Below are 22288 nucleotides of genomic sequence, written 5' to 3' on the forward strand. Positions count from 1 at the left end.
TGGACACAAGAACAAATGGGTATAAACTGGCCACCAGGAAGTTTAGACTTGAAATCAGACGAAGGTTTTTAACCATCAGAGGAGTGAAGTTTTGGAATAGCCTTCCAAGGGAAGCAGTGGGGGCAAAAGATCTATCTGGCTTTAAGATTCTACTTGATAAGTTTATGGAGGAGATGGTATGATGGGATAATGGGATTTTGGTAAGTAATGGATCTTTAAATATTCAGGGTCAAATCCCCTGAGATGGGATATTAGATGGATGGGATCTGAGTTACTATAGAAAATTCTTTCCTGGGTATCTGGCTGGTGAATCTTGCCCATATGCTCAGGGTTTAGCTGATTGCCATATTTGGGGTCGGGAAGGAATTTTCCTCCAGGGCAGATTGGAGAGGCCCTGGAGGTTTTTCGCCTTCCTCTGTAGTATGGGGCATGGTTGACTTGAGGGAGGCTTCTCTGCTCCTTGAAGTCTTTGAACCATGATTTAAGGACTTCAATAGCTCAGACATGGGTGAGGTTTTTTGTAGGAGTGGGTGGGTGAGATTCTGTGGCCTGCGCTGTGCAGGAGGTCGGACTAGATGATCAGAATGGTCCCTTCTGACCTTACTATCTATGAATCTATGAATCTTATCTAACCCCCTGCCAAGACGCAGGATTTGTTGTGTCTAAACCAGTGGTGGGCAACCTGCGGGCTGCATGTGGCCCATCAGGGTAATCCGATTGAGGACTGCAAGACATTTTGCTGATATTGACCATCTGCTGGCACAGCCCCCTGTAACTCCCAGTGGCTGTGGTTCGCCATTCCCGGCCAATGGGAGCTGCGGGACACGGTGGGCCACAGTAACGTGCTGGCTGCCGCTTCCTGCGGCTCCCATTGGCTGGGAACAAAGAACTGCGGCCACTGGGAGCTGCAGGGAGCCGTGCCTGCGGACAGTCAACGTCAGCAAAATGTCTTGCAGCCGCAATCGGATTACCCTGATGGGCCGCATGCAGCCCACAGGTTGCCCACCAGTAGTCTAATCCATCCTTTCCTTTTTGTCCTGTCCTCTGTGGCAAGAGACCAAGGTAATTTACCATCCCCAATATATATCTCAGTCCTGGTACATTAGTTGTTGCCTTCATGCATTCTAGAATACTCAAGGAGCTGACTGAGGAGTGCTCAGATTGGTTGTTACTGGGTGAAATGATGAATGGGCAAATCCTACCTAAGGAGGTCATCTAGTCCAACCCCCTGCTCAAAGCAGAAACGAGCATTAGTCACCTGCATGCTGCTGCCAGCAGCGCTTTAATTCCAGAATGGTACCCGTGAAGTCACCAATACATCACTGTTATTTCCACATAGCTGTTCCATTGAAATAATCACCGCTCCATACCTGCAGCATCTCAGCCTTGCCTTGTCTCCGCAGCAGTGGCAAGCCAGTTCAGGGAGTCTGCTTCCCCTCACCCTGTACCCTCACCCCAGATATTTAGATTTTCTCAAAGTTTCCTTGGCTGGAGAGAAAGGAGAAACAAAATCACATTCACTTTTCTCCCAGTGTTAAGCACCATTCATAGTTGCAGCCAGAGAGCTCTGTAGGCATCCAAATGGGAAGGAGGAAGACTGCCCAGTACGGGGCTTCACAGAAGCAGGACTTTGTTAAGCAGCCAGACAACCCCTGGACAGACCCAAGCGGCCACGTTTCTCACAGAAAGGGGGAGGGAATAGAGCAGGACCTGGGCTGCTCACTCAGCGCTTCACAAGCTGGGAGGCTCCAGTCCCTCTTCCACTTCCTCCTGTGAAAATTGCACTGGCCTCCAGCTCCCCTCATCCATGGAAAACAGCTCTTCTCTTCTCAGACTGACAGATTCTTCTATGTCCAGAAGGGACTATCCTGATTATCTAGCCTGACCCCCACATTACATGGCCCAAAGGATTTCACCAGCAATTCCTGCATCTTCTTGGTGAGCTAAAGCACATTGTAGCACCAAGGGTATCCAAAGGAGAGGCAAGACCACATTATCAAAGAAGCCAGCAAACGAATGCAGTCCATGATCTCACCCCACAGCATGGGCTCCCCTGGAGCTGGGAACAGGCAGACCCATTCCCCAGAGTGCAGATGTAGCTCTCCACCATGTTACTGTTCATGTAGATCCCCTGGAACTTTTCAGCCAGAAGTTCCTCCTCTGGTCTCTGTGCAGTTCTCCAGGAGCACCATCACCAGGACCCCAGCAATTGTTGTTACTTCCTGATTAGGTAAGGCAAATGCCTCTGGCCATTTGGAGAAGTACTGCATGGTGATTAGGACGAATCGATTTCCCCTTTCAGTCTCTGGCAGGGTTCCCAGCGCATCAGTGGCTGCTGGCTGCATTGGTGCCCAATTCTGTTCTGGTGCATCAGTGCAGTGGGCCTACCAGGGGGTCCCTTTCATCCCACACTCATCACACCTCCCACACCAACTCTTCGCTCCTCTTAACTCCTGAGCTGGTAGAATATTTACTGAACTTGACTTGTGGTCTCCGTGATCCCAAAGTGATGCAATGTGATCTCCTGTAGGCAAATCATGCGCCGTTGTCAACACAGCCACCTCTCAGGTCTGGCAAAATCAGCTGCCCTCCATTTGATCCTCCCCCCAGGTCTGCAACTTCATGTCTACCACTCCAGAGGGTTCCACTGGGCCCACAAACCCTTAACCAGGTCTCTGCGAGAAGCTGTCTCCCACCAAGAGGGCCTCTGTCCTGCCTGTAAAAAGAGTGCTATGTCCCCATCCTCCAACTTCATCTGCTGCACTGTCCGTGTGTGACAGGGTGCACTCGCCTCACACTAGATGGGGTACCCCCGCCGCATCACATCATGCCACATCACATCATGCCTCAGCTTCTCCCCACCTCCATGAGGACAACCTATCCCTGGACCTCCTCCTTCTGCTCCTGGTGGAGGCAATGCTGCCAACTGCTTTCTAAGCAAGGGAGTCGAGAAAGGGCATCTACATTCCAATGCTGGACCCCTGACAGATGCACCTTGAAATGGTACTGCTGCAATTTCTCCAGCCAACATGGTGACCACCTTTCAGGTTGCTGGAAGCCCAACAGCCACTGCAGGGCAGCATGGTCAGTCCAAAATGTAAACTGCTGCTCATACTAGGTATGGGTGAAATCTCTTGTAGCGCTGACTACTGCCAGCAGCTCCCTATGGGTCCACAGTAGTTCCATTCTATTCTGGTTTCTTGAAGGTTTGTTATAATAGTCTACAGCCTGCTCTTCTCCCCTCCACATGTAGGAAAGCACAGCTCCTGTTCTAATCTTGCTAGCATCAGCACCAGTACAAGTGGACATCCTGGCAGGGGCAAGCCAACACTGGTGCAGTGATCACAGCCTTCTTTGGCTCTTTTTTGGAAGGTCTGGCTGCACTTGGCTGTTCATGTGCACGAAGACCCCTTGTCTGATAGTCCATACAGTGGGGCAGTTACCTCAGTGTGCACACACACACACACCAGCCTCATACAAACCTCTAATAGTAAGAGGAAAGCTCCTTTAACTCCAGTCACGAGGGGACATCCTGGGGTTCAGGCGACTCTGCCACTGCAACCACCTTTTCTGGGTCAGTAGAAATCCTTTCCCCACCAACATGTCCCGGGAACAGGTATCCCATGGAAGCCCTTGCACTTTGCAAGGTGGAGCTGTAGGTTTGCTCTTCAAAGCTGTTCCAGCACATTCCTCAGCCTTATCAGCATGAGCTCAGAAGCATATGGACCAGGATGTCATCCAAGAGCATTTGACACCCAGCAGATGGCAGACTCCCCAAGACATGCTCCATTAATCACTCAAACATCACGTAGCTGGACATTACACAATCCAGACAGCATTACAGCCACCTGCCACAAACCCTGTCCCGTGGGAAAGGTGGTCTTTGCAGGGGAAGATTTTTCTTCCTCGATTTGCCTTGAGCTGCTCTAGAGACCAGTGAAGAGAACCACTGGGAGCCCGCTAGTGCTTGCAGCACATCATCAGTGTGGAGGACTGGGTATGAGCCCTCGTGGGTCACATAATTAAAAGTCAGTAATCAACACAGAACCGTGCTGGACTGACCATGCCCACCAGCACCATGGGGGATGCCCACAGACTTCTGGATAGTTCAATAACTCCTGCAGCTGCCTCTGTGTGGACAAGAGGCATATGACATGGGGTGGTTTAATCATCTGAGCTTGATGTATGTTGATCTCCTTGACCATCCCGGATTAATCCAAGGTGCCCAGTCCCTGGGAGAATACCCTCATATAATCCCACACACCACTGCCATGAAGCTGCCCTTTGACCTTATGCTAGCTGGGATCCTGCATACTGACACACCTCCAATACACCTGTCAGAACTGCAGAGGCCACTCCTGGATGGAAAGCAACCTTCTTTCCCATACTGCCCCCTAAATAGATTAAACCCAAAGGCCCTCATTTCCCACAATTAGACAGTCTCTCAGCAAATCTAGTTGATTGTTAAGAGTCCTAGAGAAAGTCCAAACCCTGCATTAAGTCATCTTGGATTACAGCTACCCATATCTCCTGGGGCACCTCCAACCCTGCAGTTCTAGTTTTCAATGAGGTCTGACCAAGTACTGGCCAAATCACTTGCAGCCATCAGTTGCCCACTGGCTGGGCCCAGTCTCTACATCCTAAACACCCCATTTGTTCAGAGCTTTTGGTCGCACAACAGTGACGGGAGACCCTGTAGTAAATATTGTCAGTACAATATCCCACAGAACATCCTTCAACCCCCAGTTACAGACTGGATGTAGGAATCACTGGGTGAAATTCTCTGAGCTGTGCTTTGCTGTGTTAGGTGCTCATAATATTCCCTTTCAGCCTCAGACTCTATCAACACAGGCTGTAACTACTACCTTGGGGAACCACAATTCTTTCATTGAGACTTTCTCCCACCTAGTGGGTATGACATTCTTGGGTTGCTCTCTTCATTTTCTAGGCCTCCAGGCTGGGTCACCTCTGGTATGTCTACACAGCCCTTGGGAGCAAGGTCCCAGCCTAGGAACACAGACTTGCACTAGCTAGCACACCAGAAATAGTTGCATGGAGTTGGCAGCTCCAGCAATAACTTGGGGTAGCCACCTGAGCTCAGACCCAGGGGGACAGGTGAGCTTGAAAGCTCGAGCCACAGTGTCCACACTGCTATTTTAGGATTAGCTTGAGCCCCCTAGCATGAGTCTGTTGACTCACACCGGCTCCCAGCTGCAGTGTAGACATGCCTTGGATGGGGATCTAGTGTCAGCACCATGAGCCAGGTACAATGCCACACTCCTGACTCTCTTTACTCTTCCCACAGCACCGCTATTTGGGGGCAATGCTCAACAAGCTGCTCCAAACTCCTACATACCCAGCAGGTAAGTCACTCTGCTGGGGTCTGACCCAGCTCTGTAGCTGTTTCTGCCAGCCTCTCCACAACACTGGATGCTGTCTGCCTGCACGACACTCCAGACACAACACCACCCACCTGACAAGTCAGAGCTTCTCTCCCTACTGAGGAGTTAGTCTAACTGGGTCACGGACACCTCTCTGCAAGTGCTGGGTTAGGCCTAAACAGGTGCCCCCAGTTGATTCCTGAAGGCATCAGGTGTAGCTACCCTAAACATCTTTCCTGCTGGGGCTGGGGCTGCCTGCCACTGCCTTGGGCTTTGGCCCCCCTTCACCTCTGCTCACATCTGCATAGGCCCAGCAACCCATTTGGGGGCCCCAGGCAGTTCACAGGGCCAATCTGTCTTTCTGGACCCTGCTTCTATTTCCAAGGGTGCTGACCTGGCCTCCACCAGGGACTTCAGTCACTGTAGCTTCACTTGTACCTGCAGAGCTGAATTATCCAGTCCTGCCAAACTGCTCCAGCACCCTGTCATTAAACACTTCTTCCGCAGCAATCTGATAAACCACCTACACCAGCAAAATGTGGGAACGTCTCAGCCCTTGGTTCCTGGAGCTGGGTGCAGCCATCACTCATGGCTTCTCCACCTGAACCTGAGAACAAGGGCCCCACCCAGAGCCTGGTAACTGCAACACTTGTCCACACTAACTTAGACACGAAATGGCTGGTCATTACCAGTCAGGCTTGTGGCCAAATATGTCCCCATCTCTTCCCCTGACCAGCTGTTCAGATTCCAATAATTCAACAGAAATTAATTCAGGGAAGTCATACAGGTCAAACTAGATGATCACAGTGGTCCTTTCTGGCCTTATAATCTACCAATAATGACTGAAAACACCTTCCCCAGACACTCTACAAGAAGCCCAGGCAGGGTCCCTCTCCCAAAAGACTCTGTTCCCAAATAGCCTGGGGGGGTCCTCCTCTCAGAACAACGCCCCTCCCTTCACTCTCCCCCGTAGCAAATTGCAGCATGGGTTTATTTAACCCACACACAGAGGAAACACGCTTAAAACAGATGCTTAGAAAAGGCATTACAGTCTGTAAATAATGGTGCCATGTGCAACAAACCCCAGGTGTGCCATGTCTTAGCCATTTGTCACACGCTTTGCTTGTTCATATCAGTTGGGGGTTAGAGAAGAGCTGAGAGGTGCAATGAAATCTAAGCCTGCAGTGCACTGACCCTATAGAGGCAGGGGAGCCCCCTTTGCTTAAAGCATTTAAAAGTAGCTAAAGCACTGGGGAATCTAGGGAATGGTCCCACAGTGACCAGTGTTGTGGGAGGCTCTCTGCACTGGCAGCCGGAAGGAAATCTCTGCATTGCAGCTCCACTCCTGCTAGCTCTGATGGGAGCTGTATCACAGACCAGCTCCAGCCATGTGTGGGTATGTCTGCGTCTGCGCTGTAATTAGACACTCATGGCTGGCTCATGTCAGCTGACTCAGGCACCAGGGCTCGGGCTAAGGGGCCATTTAGTTGCAATGTAGACGTTTGGGCTCAGGGTGGAGCCCAGGCTCTAGGACCCTGCGAGAGGGGAGAATCTCAGAGCTCAGCTGCAGCCCCTTAGCCCAAGCCCTGTGAGCCCAAGTCAGCTGACAGGGACCACTTGTGGGTTTTTAATTGCAGTCATCTAGACCTTCTCTGAGCAGGCTCAGACCTCAGGGAGGTCAAAACATAGGCAGCTGGTCTCTACTGGCCCATCCATCAGTGGAGCTTTGTGCAGGGAGGCCTTCCCTCCTCTGACCCGCATTCTTCCCCTAGACAGACTGAGTGTGCTCTGCAAGACAGAAGGAAAAGGATCGATACCCCCAGACATATTCTTTGCTAAGAGGAGTAACTGTGCTCAACTGTCCTCATGCCGCCGCCTGCTGGGTGTTGGTTCTAATCCTTGCGTCTGGCATGTGCACTGAGCACAATCCTCCCCAGGTTGTTCTCTGTGCAGCACCTCTGATGTTTATCAGCACCAGTCAATTGTTAACATCCAGAGCTCCAGCTTCTCGCTCATTTTCTGCTCTAGCTGCAACCTGCCCGGAGGACTTTCTAGGAGGAGAAAATTCCTCTTTGTCCATTAAAAAAAATTGTGACCACCTAACTACTCCTCCCCTCCCCTGATCTCAGCATATGGACCCACTGACGCCAGGCCAAGCAGACTTCCCAGCAGCTCATGCTATCAGCTCTGGCCAAACACACTCCTCCCTCAGGAGCTAAGGAAGAGGGAGCAGTATGTGGTATCCCAGTGCAATTAAAGCTCATGATGAACAGCTAACTGTAAATATTGATAGCGCAGAGTTTGAGCCCCCTCCCCCCCCATGCAGAGATCAGGCTCTGGCGCTGCTAACCCATCAGAGGAGGCTGTGGCGAGGACAGAGCAATCTTTATGTGCTGTAATAATGAAGCGCTTTGTTCAGAATGCATGATGTAGGTCTGGCTGGGCCTGTGTTTGGTTCAGTGGAGAGATGAGCAGAAAAGACCAGGCAAAGGAGAGTCTTTGGCCAGGAGCCAGCACGCTCCCAGGATGAGAACCCACCAGTACAGGCAGGGATTCCTAAGGAGTTGAAACACCAAAGATTTGCATGTCTCCTTTCCACAGGGAGAAATGCCCAGAGGAGCCAGCGTCCACTTTCCATGCCCTGTACCACAGGTGTAGCTGTACCCAAGCTCGCTTTGCTCTAGCTAGCCCTGCGCCCTGCAGCATGGGGTAGTCCGTGTATTTCCCCTGTGCAGAGATGACTGCGCAGGGCAAGCTGTGGGAAGGCCCCCTGCAGGCCTGGCTTTGCCCTGGATAAGCAGGTCTACACACTGCGCAACTTGGACCCTTGCCAGACCACCTGTATGGGTAGCCCAGCTGTTACCTGCCTGTGCCAGCTAGGCCAGGCCACATCATGGGCTATGGACAGGTGGAGGAGCCATTTCACCAGCCTCAAATGGCATAGAGCTGTCTATGGCCACCATCACCACAGAATCTGTGCCTGTCATAAACCCACCATGCTAGCCAGGGCAGTCACTGGCACCTCTCTTTCTGGGGCAGAAATCTCTATTTTGAGGGGTGTGTGGTTGGTTTGTTACAGGTTTGGGGGGCCTGGAGGTTGGAAGATGTGGAAGCAGTTTGTGAGTGACATTCCTGCTACAGGGGGAGGGGCAGTGTGGCCCCAAACCTGGAAACACAGGACTTGGGGAGGGCAATGTTTGGATGAGTCATTTCAAAGCTTGGACAGCTCCTCCCCGGGTCCCTGAGTTGTGTTGGTCTCCCTGATAAACCAGGGTCTTGCTGGGTGCATAGGAGTGTGTACAGAGCACAAGGTGGCATCCAATTTAGCAGGTGAGGATGCTGCACCCTTCTGTACATGAAGAAAAGGAGGACTTGTGGCACCTTAGAGACTAACAAATTTATTTGAGCATAAGCTTTCATGAGCTACAGCTCACTTCATCAGATGCATTTGGTGGAAAATACAGTTGGGGAGATTTATATACACACACAGAGAACATGAAACAATGGGTTTTATCATACACACTGTAAGGAAAGTGATCACTTAAGATGAGCCATCACCAGCAGCGGGGGGGGGGGGGAGGAGGAAAACCTTTCATGGTGACAAGCAAGGTAGGCTATTTCCAGCAGTTAACAAGAATATCTGAGGAACAGTGGGGGGTGGGGGGTTGGGGGGAGAAATAACATGGGGAAATAGTTTTACTTTGTGTAATGACCCATCCACTCCCAGTCTCTATTCAAGCCTAAATTAATTGTATCCAGTTTGCAAATTAATTCCAATTCAGCAGTCTCTTGTTGGAGTCTGTTTTTGAAGTTTTCTTGTTGAAGGATAGCCACTCTCAGGTCTGTAATCGAGTGACCAGAGAGATTGAAGTGTTCTCCGACTGGTTTTTGAATGTTATAATTCTTGACGTCTGATTTGTGTCCATTTATTCTTTTACGTAGAGACTGTCCAGTTTGGCCAATGTACATGGCAGAGGGGCATTGCTGGTACATGATGGCATATATCACATTGGTAGCTATGCAGGTGAACGAGCCTCTGATAGTGTGGCTGATGTGATTAGGCCCTATGATGGTGTCCCCTGAATAGATATGTGGACAGAGTTGGCAACGGGCTTTGTTGCAAGGATAGGTTCCTGGGTTGGTGGTTCTGTTGTGTGGTGTGTGGTTGCTGGTGAGTATTTGCTTCAGATTGGGGGGCTGTCTGTAAGCAAGGACTGGTCTGTCTCCCAAGATCTGTGAGAGTGATGGGTCATCCTTCAGGATAGGTTGTAGATCCTTGATGATGCGTTGGAGAGGTTTTAGTTGGGGGCTGAAGGTGATAGCTAGTGGCGTTCTGTACATGGGCATGAAGGAACTCTGCAGCCGAGCTCACGGAGCCCAGGGGAGGAGTTACCCACTTCCCCAGTTCTGCCAAGGCCTGAACCTAGCCAGCTGGGGTCTCTCACCCACTGGGCTTGCAGCACACCCCGTGCAGCTCATCACAGGGCCACAGCCCTCAGAAATCTCCCCAGGACCTTTGTGCCCTGAGCTGTCCGTCTCCACCGGGTGAATTTCACCCAGGCCTGCAAATCGCCTTCCCCACCCACCCCCCGGTCAGTCACACCATGGCTGGGGCGGGATGGTGGCAGGGGCTGCGTTTCCCAGACCTCAGAACCAGCCCAGGGGACAAGTTCATATCTGCAAGGACATGTAACTCAAGGAGAGCTACTGTGTGACAGCCAGCGAGGGCAGGGGAAGAGCATGGCCAGGTGACCCGGAGAGAATCATCACAGGCGATGGGGGAAATGCATCAACTGAGCAAACATCCCCATGTCAGGCAGGGAGAGCATGTCACAGCATGAACACACCCATGCAGGAGTCAGTGTGTTACTGTGTGAGCATGTCACTTTGCCAAGTGGGGGGAGTACTGCATGAAGTGGGGAGACCTTCACCATGTGAGTGTGCTACTGTGCAAGGCAGGGAGAGTGCGCCACCGTGCGAGTGTGTCACTGTGTGAGGTGGGGAGATGGTGTCACTGTGCCAGGTGGGGAGCATATGCCATCGTGCAAGCATGCCAGGGTGTAAGGTGGGGTGAGTGTGCCACCATGTGAGTGTGTCGTCGTGTGAGGCAGGTAACGGGTGGCACTGAGCGAGGTGCAGCAAGTGCACCAGCATGTCACTGCGGGAGGGTACTGGGGATGGAGAGTTGCCCAGAGCTGGGGGGCACTGGAGGGAGACCTTCCTGGCGCTGGGAGGACACTGGGTAGGGAGCTGCCTGGCGCTGGGGGGGCCTGGGGCAGGGGAGCCACCGGCACTGGGGGATGGTTACCAGGGGGGAGCCACCCCGTGCTGGGGGTGGGGGAGCCGCCCGGCGCGTGGGGGGCCCTGGGGGCGGGGCCGGTCGGCGCGGGGGCGGGGCCCTAGGGGCGGGGCCGGTCGGCGCGGGGGCGGGGCCCTGGGGGCGGGGCCGGCCGGCGCGGAGGTCCTGGGGCGGAGCCGGCCGGTGCGGGCGGGTTGGGGGGCGGGGCCGGCCGGCGCGGGGGGGCCAGGGAGGAGGCCTGGGCGGAGCTGTCCGTGGTGCTGGCCCCGCAGGTCCCGCCGGTCTCCAGCCCGCGCGCTGCGCTCGGCCGGTGCCAGCCGCGTCCCGCCCCCGCCCCCGCCCCGCCCCGCTGCGCGCCCGGCTCCCTGGGCGCGGGGCCTTGATGGCGGAGGGCGCCGCTGCGCCGGGCTCCGGTGCGGGGCGCCGGCGGGGAGCCGCGCGCCCCTGTCGCGGCGGCGCCGCCCCCCTGCGAGGCTGATGCCCCGGCCGCGGCCCCTGTCCCTGCGCACCGGCCTGGGGGCCGATCGCGCCGCGGCGGACACGGAGCCCGGGGTTCCTGCGGCCCCAGCCCGGGGTTCCTGCGGCCCCAGCCCGGGGTTCCTGCGGCCCCTGCGGGCTGCCCCCGGCGGGGCCATGGTCCCCTTCCCCGCCTGCCTCAACTCGGCCGTGCTGGTGCTCTTCAGCTGCGACCTCTGCCTGGTGCGAGCAAGTGAGTGCGGGCCGGGGGCGGGCCGGGGCCGGGGCCGGGGTCCTCTGGCCGGCTTTGCCCCGGGGTGAAGCCGGCGCCGAGCCCAGCAGCCGGCCAGATCCCGGCCCGGCGCGCGGCAGCGGCAGGAGGGGACCCGGCAGCGGCTGCTCGGTGCGTGGCCGGGGTTGTAACCGAATGGAAAAGCCCCTGCCACGCAAAGGGCTCCGGGAGCGCAGGCTGCGCCAGGGGAGTGCAGGCTGCAGCAAGCGCCGGGCTGCGGGAGCAGCTTGCGGCAGCGCTGGAGGATTTAAACCGAGATTACAAGAGAGGAATGAGGTTCCGCAGTGATCCGAGCCAGCCAGCCCCGGCCGGCTCCCGGGGTTCACCCCGCGCTGCTCTCCCCGCAGCCCCTTTGCCCCCCGGCCCCAGGAGAGCGCTTGGAAGTCGGGTCTGATTTCCGACATGTGAAGGCAGAAGAAGCCACCGAGACGGGCTAAACTGATCCGTTCCTGCCCGTTCCTGCCACTGGAGGCCCCCTGCCGAACCGAGCACAGGAGAACGGAGAGCCCTGACTTAGCTGCCATGTAAACAGTGCAGTTTAGATTCATAGATACTTAGATTCATAGATTCATAGATACTAAGGTCAGAAGGGACCATTCTGATCATCTAGTCCGACCTCCTGCACAGCGCAGGCCACAGAATCTCACCCACCCACTCCTACAAAAAACCTCACCCATGTCTGAGCTATTGAAGTCCTTAAATCATGGTTCAAAGACTTCAAGGAGCAGAGAAGCCTCCCTCAAGTCAACCATGCCCCATACTACAGAGGAAGGCGAAAAACCTCCAGGGCCTCTCCAATCTGCCCTGGAGGAAAATTCCTTCCCGACCCCAAATATGGCGATCAGCTAAACCCTGAGCATATGGGCAAGATTCACCAGCCAGATACCCAGGAAAGAATTTTCTATAGTAACTCAGATCCCATCCATCTAATATCCCATCTCAGGGGATTTGGCCTATTTACCCTGAATATTTAAAGATCCATTACTTACCAAAATCCCATTATCCCATCATACCATCTCCTCCATAAACTTATCGAGTAGAATCTTAAAGCCAGATAGATCTTTTGCCCCCACTGCTTCCCTTGGAAGGTTATTCCAAAACTTCACTCCTCTGATGGTTAAAAACCTTCGTCTGATTTCAAGTCTAAACTTCCTGGTGGCCAGTTTATACCCATTTGTTCTTGTGTCCACATTGGTGCTGAGCTGAAATAATTCCTCTCCCTCTCCTGTATTTATCCCTCTGATATATTTATAGAGAGCAATCATATCTCCCCTCAACCTTCTTTTAGTTAGGCTAAACAAGCCAAGCTCTTTAAGTCTCCTTTCATAAGACAAGTTTTCCATTCCTCGGATCATCCTAGTAGCCCTTCTCTGTACCTGCTCCAGTTTGAATTCATCCTTTTTAAACATGGGAGATCAGAACTGCACACAGTATTCTAGGTGAGGTCTCACCAGTGCCTTGTATAACGGTACTAAAACCTCCTTATCCCTACTGGAAATGCCTCTCCTGATGCATCCCAAAACCGCATTAGCTTTTTTCACAGCCATATCACATTGGCAGCTCATAGTCATCCTATGATCAACCAATACTCCAAGGTCCTTCTCCTCTTCCGTTACTTCTAATTGATGCGTCCCCAACTTATAGCTAAAATTCTTGTTATTAATCCCTAAATGCATAACCTTACACTTCTCACTATTAAATTTCATCCTGTTACTATTACTCCAGTTTACAAGGTAATCCAGATCCTCCTGTATAATATCCCGATCCTTCTCTGAATTGGCAATACCTCCCAGCTTTGTATCATCTGCAAACTTTATTAGCACACTCCCACTTTTTGTGCCAAGGTCAGTAATAAAAAGATTAAATAAGATTGGTCCCAAAACCAATCCCTGAGGAACTCCACTGGTAACCTCCCTCCAACCTGACAGTTCGCCTTTCAGTAGGACCCGTTGCAGTCTCCCCTTTAACCAATTCCTTATCCACCTTTTGATGTTCATATTGATCCCCATCTTCTCCAATTTAACTAATAATTCCTCATGTGGCACGGTATCAAATGCCTTACTGAAATCTAGGTAAATTAGATCCACTGCATTTCCTTTATCTAAAAAATCTGTTACTTTTTCAAAAAAGGAGATTAGGTTGGTTTGGCACGATCTACCTTTTGTAAAACCATGTTGTATTTTGTCCCATTTACCATTGACTTCAATGTCCTTAACTAATTTCTCCTTCAAAATTTTTTCCAGGACCTTGCATACTACAGATGTCAAACTAACTGGCCTGTAGTTACCCGGATCACTTTTTTTTCCTTTCTTAAAAATAGGAACTATATTAGCAATTCTCCAATCATTCGGTACTATTCCTGAGTTTACAGATTCATTAAAAATTCTTGCTAATGGGCTTGCAATTTCAGGTGCCAATTCCTTTAATATTCTTGGATGAAGATTATCAGGGCCCCCTGATTTAGTCCCATTAAGCTGTTTCAGTTTCGCTTCTACCTCTGATATGGTAATATCTACCTCTATATCCTCCTTCCCATTTGTCATGCTACCATTATCCCCAAGATCCTCTTTAGCCTTATTAAAGACTGAGGCAAAGTATTTGTTTAGATATTGGGCCATGCCTAGATTATCTTTAACCTCCACTCCATCCTCAGTGTTAAGCGGCCCCACTTCTTCCTTTTTAGTTTTCTTCTTATTTATATGGCTATAGAACCTTTTACTATTGGTTTTAATTCCCTTTGCAAGGTCCAACTCTACTCGACTTTTAGCCTGTCTCACTTGATCCCTACATGTTCTGACCTCAATTAGGTAGCTTTCCTTGATGATCCCTCCCATCTTCCACTCCCTGTATGCTTTCTGCTTCTTCTTAATCACCTCTCTAAGATGCTTGCTCATCCAGCTTGGTCTACAACTCCTTCCTATGAATTTTTTCCCCTTTCTTGGGATACAGGCTTCCGATAGCTTCTGCAGCTTTGATTTAAAGTAATCCCAGGCCTCCTCTACCTTTAGATCCATAAGTTCTTCAGTCCAATCCACTTCCCTAACTAATTTCCTTAATTTTTGAAAGTCAGCCCTTTTGAAATCAAAAACCCTAGTTGCAGATTTATTTTTGTTAATCCTTCCATTTAGTTTGAACTGAATTAGCTCATGATCACTTGAGCCAAGATTGTCCCCTACAACCATTTCTTCTATGAGGTCCTCGCTACTCACCAAAATTAAATCTAAAATGGCATCCCCTCTAGTCGGTTCAGCAACTACTTGATGAAGGAATCCATCAGCTATCGCATCTAGGAAAATCTGAGCCCTATTATTATTACTAGCACTGGTCCTCCAGTCTATATCTGGGAAGTTAAAGTCTCCCATGATCACGCAGTTTCCATTAGTATTTACTTTATTAAAGACATTAAAAAGGGCTGTATCCATATCCAAATTAGATCCCGGAGGTCTATAGCACACCCCAAGCACTATCGTAGGAGAGGCTTTACTAGTTTTCTTCCCCAATGTAATTTTTGCCCAGACAGACTCTGTCTTATCCATTGCATCGCTTCTTATTTCTTTACATTCTACCTCATCATTGATATACAATGCTACTCCACCCCCTTTACCTTTGTTTCTGTCTTTCCTAAAGAGCACATACCCTTCAATACCTGTAGTCCAGTCATGACTACTATTCCACCATGTTTCTGTTATCCCTATAATATCTGGTTTCACTTCCTGCACCAGTAGCTCTAGTTCCTCCATTTTGTTACCTAGACTCCTCGCATTGGTGTAAAACATCTTAATTTTTGCTGTTTGGCCTCGCTCACATTTTGTACCCTATTAGGCACAGTCATTCTACATCCAGTATAACCTATTAGACTAGTATCCACACCGCCCTCACTCCTTATATACATTCTCCTACCCACAGCTGTATCCATTCTTACTTCATCTTCTTCCCTCTCAATGCTAAAATCTGGCGTGGAGATTTTCTGGACATCTCCCATCCATCTCCCCCCAATTCCTAGTTTAAAGCTCTCTTTATCAGTTGTGCCAGCCTCGATCCTAGAAGTCTATTTCCTTCCCTACTGAGATGAAGTCCATCCTGAGAGAACTGTCCTCTGTCCATGAATGCCTCCCAGTGGTCATACATCCCAAAGCCCTCCTTATAGCACCACTGCCTAAGCCATCTGTTGACAGTCATAATCTTGTCAGACCTTTGTTGCCCTTCTCTAGGAACAGGAAGGATCCTGCTAAAGATCACCTGAGCCTCAATTTCCTTAAGTGTCTTCCCCAGCCTAGCATAGTCTCCCTTAATACTTTCCAGCGAGAATCTAGCCATATCATTTGTTCCCACATGAAGGATAATTAGGGGATTCTTTCCCGTTCCCTTTAGGATCCTTTTCAACCTCAGGTCTATATCCCGTATCTTAGCACCCGGAAGACTGCACACCCTTCCATTCTCAGGATCAGCTCTAGTTACAGGCCTGTCTATTCTTCTCAATAAAGAGTTCCCCCTCCTTGCTGAAGAACAAATCTTGTTTACCATATTCATACAAGCAGCCCCACTGGCCCAATTCACCCCTGGTGTAACTTCATTGCCCCTGCTTGTGTGAGTAAGTTTTGTTTTTTGCCAACAGCTCCACATTGAGCAGAGATTTCATTGAACTGTCTACAGTGACACCCAAGTCCTTTTGAGGGCTGGTACAGTTTAATTTAGAACCTTGTAAACTGTACAGATTGTTTAAACATTTCACTCCAATGTGCCTTACTTTGCATTTATCACCATTGGATTTAATTTGCCTTCAGATTGCCCATTGTCCAGCTGGATTAGGTCTCTCTGAAGTTCCTCACAGCTCTCTCTGGTCCTGACTGACCTAAAGAATTTTGTGTCAGTTGCAGATTTTGCTACTTCACTGTTCATAGATTCATATATCCCAAGGCCAGAAGGGACCCTTATGATCACTTCCTCTGACCTCCTGCATAACACAAGCCCTAGGATTTTCCTGCGTTAATTTCTGTTTGAACTAGAGCAGATATTTTGGAGAAACATCACCTTTTTATTTAAAAAACTGCCAGTGGGGGAGAAGCCACCAGAGCCCTTGACAAGTGGTTCCAATGGTTAATAATCATGTTAAAAAATTGTGCCTTATTTCTAGTCTGAATTTGTCTAGCTTCTGCTTCCAGCCATTGGCTTGTGTTAGGCCTGTCTCTGCTAGATTGAAGCAACCATTATCAAATATTTGTTCCCCATGTAGGTACTTACAGTCTGTGTCATCACCCCTTAACCATCCCTTTGTGACACTCTCTCCCCTTTCTGGCTCATTAATAAATATAGTAAACAATGCAGGACCAGTCTGAGCCATGTTGCTGTTAACTTCAGCCAGGGTGAAAATTGACCTTTTAATTCTGCTCTTTGCTTTCTGGGGCAGGGGTCCTGGATCCTGGGTCACCCACACCCTGTCTAAGTGAGTTTTCTCACCTCATTGTGTGCCCTCGATCCCCAGCCCAAATGATTTATCCAGAGTTCACAGGAGAGATTGAGCAGGCCCCCATCAGAGTATTCCACAGCCCAGTGGATAGAGCACTCACCTGCCAGGTAGCTCAAATCCCTTCTCCCCAAACCAGCACCTCCCCTCTCCCTAAAAGTTATGAGGGAGCTCCTCTACCCCTGAGGTCACCTACGGGATCAGCCAGACACCTATCTTCCCCCAGCCTGGGACTCACCTAGGTGGGTGATAGGTGTGCAAATGCCTGGAGGGAGGCAGCAGGTCACCTGCTCAGAGGTGGAAACACAGGTGCCAAGGGAATTTTACTGCAGACACACAGAAGCTGGCTTCCTCCAGGCCCCAGGCCCTATCCCACCCTGCCTCTTCCCACCACTGCTCCACCCCAGGCCCTACCCTTGCTCTTCCCCTTCCCCCAAGATCCCATCCCCACCCTACCTCTTCCGGCCCCTGCTCCATCCCTGCCCTGCCTCTTCTCACCCAGTTCCACTGCCTCCCCTGAGCGCGCCCCCCTCCCCATTCCTCCCCCTCCCTCCCAGCACCTCCTGTACACTGCAAAACTGCTGATCACGGCAGGCGGGCAGGAGGTGCTGGGAGGGAGGGGGAAGAGTTGATTGGGGGGAGCTGGCTGCTGGTGGGTGCTCCAGCCCAGACTCATGGAGTCGGCACCTATGTGCATATACCTACGCGCCATGTGAGTTTAGACACCTGCAAGGTTCAGTGGGAGTTTTGTGCAAACCTGGGACCTAGGTGCCTAACTCCTTTTGTCCATCTAGTCCTAGGTCCTGATTCACGGAGGCGCTGGTCTGCTCTTGGCTTCCCCTGGGCCTGAGGGCGCCCAGCACCTCTGAAGATCAGACCCCAGGTGTTTCAGCAGGCACCAAAACTCAGTGGGCACCTTTGGAAATGCTGCCCTCAGTTAACAGGGGTTAGACAAGAAGCCAGAACCACTTGGGCAGATGTTCAGTGGGATGGGACCAGGGTGAGGCTGGGCTCTGTGGTTTCTGACATTCACTCTGCCACATGGCAGGACGGCATCCTGAAGGAGGGAACTTTAGCTCTTTACAACCATCAGCTCTGTCAGGGTCCAGTTAGCTGCCATTTCAACTCACCCCCATATAGTGTTCTCTTCTCTCGGTGTTACAACATTTCTAAAAGGCCTGGATAGCTATGGATTGAATAGCTGTGGAAGCCAGATCCTTGCCCCCATTTCCCACAAGCCACCTTGCTGCCTCCTGTGTCCCACTCAAGCTGTGGCAAATCCTCTCCCTGCCTGTGAGGCTTCATGATTGGGAAGCCAGGAGGCAGAGCCGAAGCGCCCAGCCTTCCCCCGGGGAGGGCGAGGGCAGCTGAGGAAAGAGTTTAGGGCGGGCACTGGCTCTGGAGCTGTTGCTCTGGCTGGTGGGTGAGGCACAAGGCCTTATGCGATAACATGGATGAGAGTGTGTCCAGCCATTCAGAGCCTGCAGAGGTCCAAAAGGATGGAGAGTGGTGCTCCTAAACCCCTGGAGAGAGACTCTGGAGCTTTCCCTCAGGATATGGGGGCAGGGAGCTTTCCCTAGAGCCCAAGGGGCTGCCCGGCAGCCAAGGAACACAGCCATTATTGCTCCTGCCCATCTCACACTATCCAGGCCATGCTCTGGTTCCCATTGCAGCGGCTGCACTGACTTCATTGGGAGCTGCAGGACTGGGCCCACTACATACCTCTGTACTGAGCACAAGGAAGGGCGACTGGAGATACAGCAGTGACTGCCCCAGGCATCATGGCTCCATACAGGATGTGTGGAGGGGGTTGGGGGGCAAAAAGAGTAGAGTAATTCTGGGCTGAGGAGACAACCCTCAGGCAGGTCTTCCAAACTGCATGCACTTCTTCAGACCTCACTTCTTGCCTATGACCTTCTTTGGAAAGGGGGCAGATGTGGGTGTGTGATAACTGCATGCCATGGGGGGGAGTACTAGGGACTAGATGACCCAGCCAGCAGCTGCCTGGGGTTAGCAAGGAGCTTTCCCAAGAGCAAGTGTCTCTATGAACCTACACAAGAAACAGAAATCTGGTAGTAGAGGGCTCTTCACTGTAACAAAGGTCCAGGAGCTGGAAGCTGACAGACACAAACAGACTAGAAACAAAGCACAATTGTAACACTGGTTATTAGCCATTGGAATAACACATCAAGGGTTGTGGTGAATTCTCTACCACTGGCAATTTTTAAATAAAAATTGGATGTTTTTCTAAAAAATGCACTTTTCTTCAAACAAAAGTTAATGACTGTGATATGCAGCAGGTCAGACTAGAGGATCCCTGTGATCCCTTCTGGCCTTAGAATCCACGAGCCTTGGAATAGCAAAGTCTGCAGCTGACACAAAATTCTTTAGGTTAGTCAGGACTAGTGTTCCCTCTAATTTTTTACATGCATGTGCAGAATGAATGTTGTTATGTGTATCAATACGGAGGTGAGGTGTGACATCACCTTCATATTGGTACACATAACAAAATTTATGTGGTGGGGGTGGGGCCACGGGGTTTGGTGTGCAGGAGGGGCCTCAGGGTTGGGGCAGAGGGCTGGGGTGAAAGGGAGTGCAGGCTGTGGGGTGGGGCTAGGGATGAGGAGTTTGGGATGCAGGCTGCCCTGAGGCTGCGATGGGGAGAGAGGACTCCCATGAGCCCTCTCTTGCACCAGCAGCTCAGAGCTGGGGGAGCGGTGCCTCGCCCTGGCCGCGGCAGCTCCAGCGGAGCTGGGCTGGGCTGGGCCAAGGGTGGGGCTCTTCTCCCACATCACAGCAGATCCATGCTGGGGCCGGGCCAAGGGAGGGGCTCCTCTCCCAGGTTGGTCTGCGCTGGGGCCTCTGCCCCGGCCGTTGGGGGGAGGTTTGCTCTGGGGCCAGCGGGGAGGGGCATCTCTCCCCGCCACAGCCCTGAGCCCCTGTGCAAGGCTTCATAGGAGCTGCGTGGTCGTGTGGCTTAGCGGGAACTTAGGTTAGGACCAGAGAGAGGTGTGAGCAATGTGAGAGACCTAACCCTGCTGGGCGATGAGCAACATGATGCCAAGTTAAGTTCGATGTCAATAAACACAAAATAAGCCACGTGAGGGGGGAAAAGGCACAATGGAGGGACCCTGAGAGATCATAAAGTCCAGCCCCCTGCACTGAGAATGGACCAAGTAAACCTAGACCATCCTGAGAGTTGTTTGTCCAACCTGTTCTTAAAAACCTCTAATGACGGGGGATTCCACTACCTCCTTTGGAAGCCTGTTCCAGAACTTAATTATCTGTATTGTTAGAAAGTTTTCCTAATGCATAACAAATCTCCCTTGTTGCAGATTAAGCTCATTACCCCTTACTTCTTGACCTACTTTTCAGTGAACATGGAGAACAATTGGTCACCATCCTCTTTATAGCAGCCCTTAACATATCTGAAGACTGTTATCAGGTCCCCCCTCACTCTTCTTTTCTCAAGACTAAACATGCCCAGTTTTTGTAACCTTTCCTTGTAGCTGTAGGTCAGGTTTTCTAACCCTTTTATCATTTTTATTGGTCTCCTCGGGACTCTTTAGTTTAGCCACACCTTTCCTAAAGTGTGGTACCCAGAATTGGACAGTGCTCCAGCTGAGGCCTCACCAGTGCCAAGTAGAACAGGACAACTACCTTCCATGTTTTAGAGATTATATTCCTGTTAATACACCCTGGAAAATAAGCCATTTTTGCAACTGCGTCACATAGACAACTCATTCAATTTGTGATCCACTACAACTCCCAGATCCTTTTCTGCAGTACTGCCACCTAGACAGTTATGCCCCATTTTGTAATTGGGCATTAGATTTTTCCTTCCTAAGTGTAGTACTTTGCACTTGTCTTTACTGAATTTCATCTTCTTAAATTCAGACCAATTCTCTGACTTGTCAAGGTCATTTTGAATTCTAATCCTGTCCTCTAAAGTGCTTGCAACCCCTCCCAGTTTAGGGTCACTTGCAAATTTTATAAGCATACTCTCCACTCTATTATCCAGGTCATGAATTAAGATATTGACTAGTACCAGACCCAGGACTGACCCCTGGGGAACCCCACTAGATATATTCTCCCAGTTTGTCAACAAACCATTGGTAACTACTCTTTGAGTATGATCTTTCAACTGATTGTCCACCTACCTTATAGTAATTTAATCTATGCCATTTTTCCCTAGTTTCCTTATGAGAATGGCATGTGGGATTGTGTCAAAAGCCTTAATTTAAAAAAAAAAAATCAAGTTGTACCATGTCTACTGCTTCCCCACATCCACTAGCCCAATAGCCCTATCAAAGAAGGAAATTAGGTTGGTTTGGCATGATTGGTTCTTGACAAAGCCATGCTGGCTATTCCTTACAACCCTCTTAATCTTATGGACCTTACAAACTGATTGTTTAACAATTTGTTCCAGCATCTTTCCAGGTATTGAAGTTAGGCTGATTAATTAGGCTGTGTTCTCTTTGTTCCCTTTTTAAAGGTATGTACTACATTTTCCCTTCTTCAGTCCTCTGAGGGTACACCCACCCTCAAAAATAATTGCTAATGGTTCTGAGATTGCTTCAACTTTTGGGAAAGGAGGAGCCTATTCAGGAGGGCTGGGCTCCACCTAAACCAAAATGGAACTAGACTGCAGGCATGTAAAATTAAAAAGGTCAGAGGAGTTTCTAAACTAAGAGCTGAGAGAAAGCTGACAGGTGTGGAGGAGCATGTGATTCAGGCAGACAACACACTTAATATTCACAATAAGGGGGAAGCAACACCTTCCCTAATAGAGAAAGAACAAGTTAAATGTATTCAAGTCAGCAGAGCCTGATGAAATTCATCCTATGGTACTTAAGAGTTGATAAAGTACAGACAGGAACTGAAGAGAAAATCCAATGAAAAAAGGAGTCCCCTTTAATTACATCACATAATGGCAGACAGCTAAAAAGTGACAAATTCTGTAAGTGCTCATATACAAATGCAAGAACTCTAAATTCTACGATGGGTGAACTTGAGGGCCTAGTATTAAGTGAGAATTTGATGTAATAGGAATCACAGGAACTTGGTGGAATGAGGATAAATCAATCGGACATGGTAATATCAGGGTACAAAATATATAGGAATGACAGAATAGGTTGTGCTGGTTGGGGAGTAGCACTAAATGGGGGGGAAAAAACCAGAGTCAAATAGAATAGAAATCTTAAATGAAACAGTACCATAGAATCTTTATGGATAGAAATTCCATGCTTGGATAATAAGAATATAGCAGTAGGAATATACTACCGACCACCTGACCAGGATAGTGATGGTGATGTGAAACGCTCCAAGAGATTGGAGAGGCTATAAAACTCTGTAATAATGGGGGATTTCAGCTATCTCCATATTGATGGGGTACA

At 50.4% G+C, this 22288-nt stretch overlaps 1 protein-coding gene across 1 annotated transcript in view; it reads left to right on the forward strand.

The window, feature by feature from the left end:
- The first annotated feature begins 11142 nt into the window (after nucleotides 1-11142).
- The window catches only part of FNDC4 (fibronectin type III domain containing 4), a 52341-nt gene continuing 41195 nt past the window's right edge, over nucleotides 11143-22288 (forward strand). The window contains exon 1 of the mRNA XM_038396055.2: nucleotides 11143-11389. Coding sequence (XP_038251983.1) covers nucleotides 11158-11389 — 232 coding nt within the window. The 5' untranslated portion in view covers nucleotides 11143-11157. The remainder of the gene's footprint in view (nucleotides 11390-22288) is intronic.

This window comes from Dermochelys coriacea, chromosome 3 (genome assembly GCF_009764565.3).
Source record: "Dermochelys coriacea isolate rDerCor1 chromosome 3, rDerCor1.pri.v4, whole genome shotgun sequence".
NCBI lineage: Eukaryota > Metazoa > Chordata > Testudines > Dermochelyidae > Dermochelys > Dermochelys coriacea.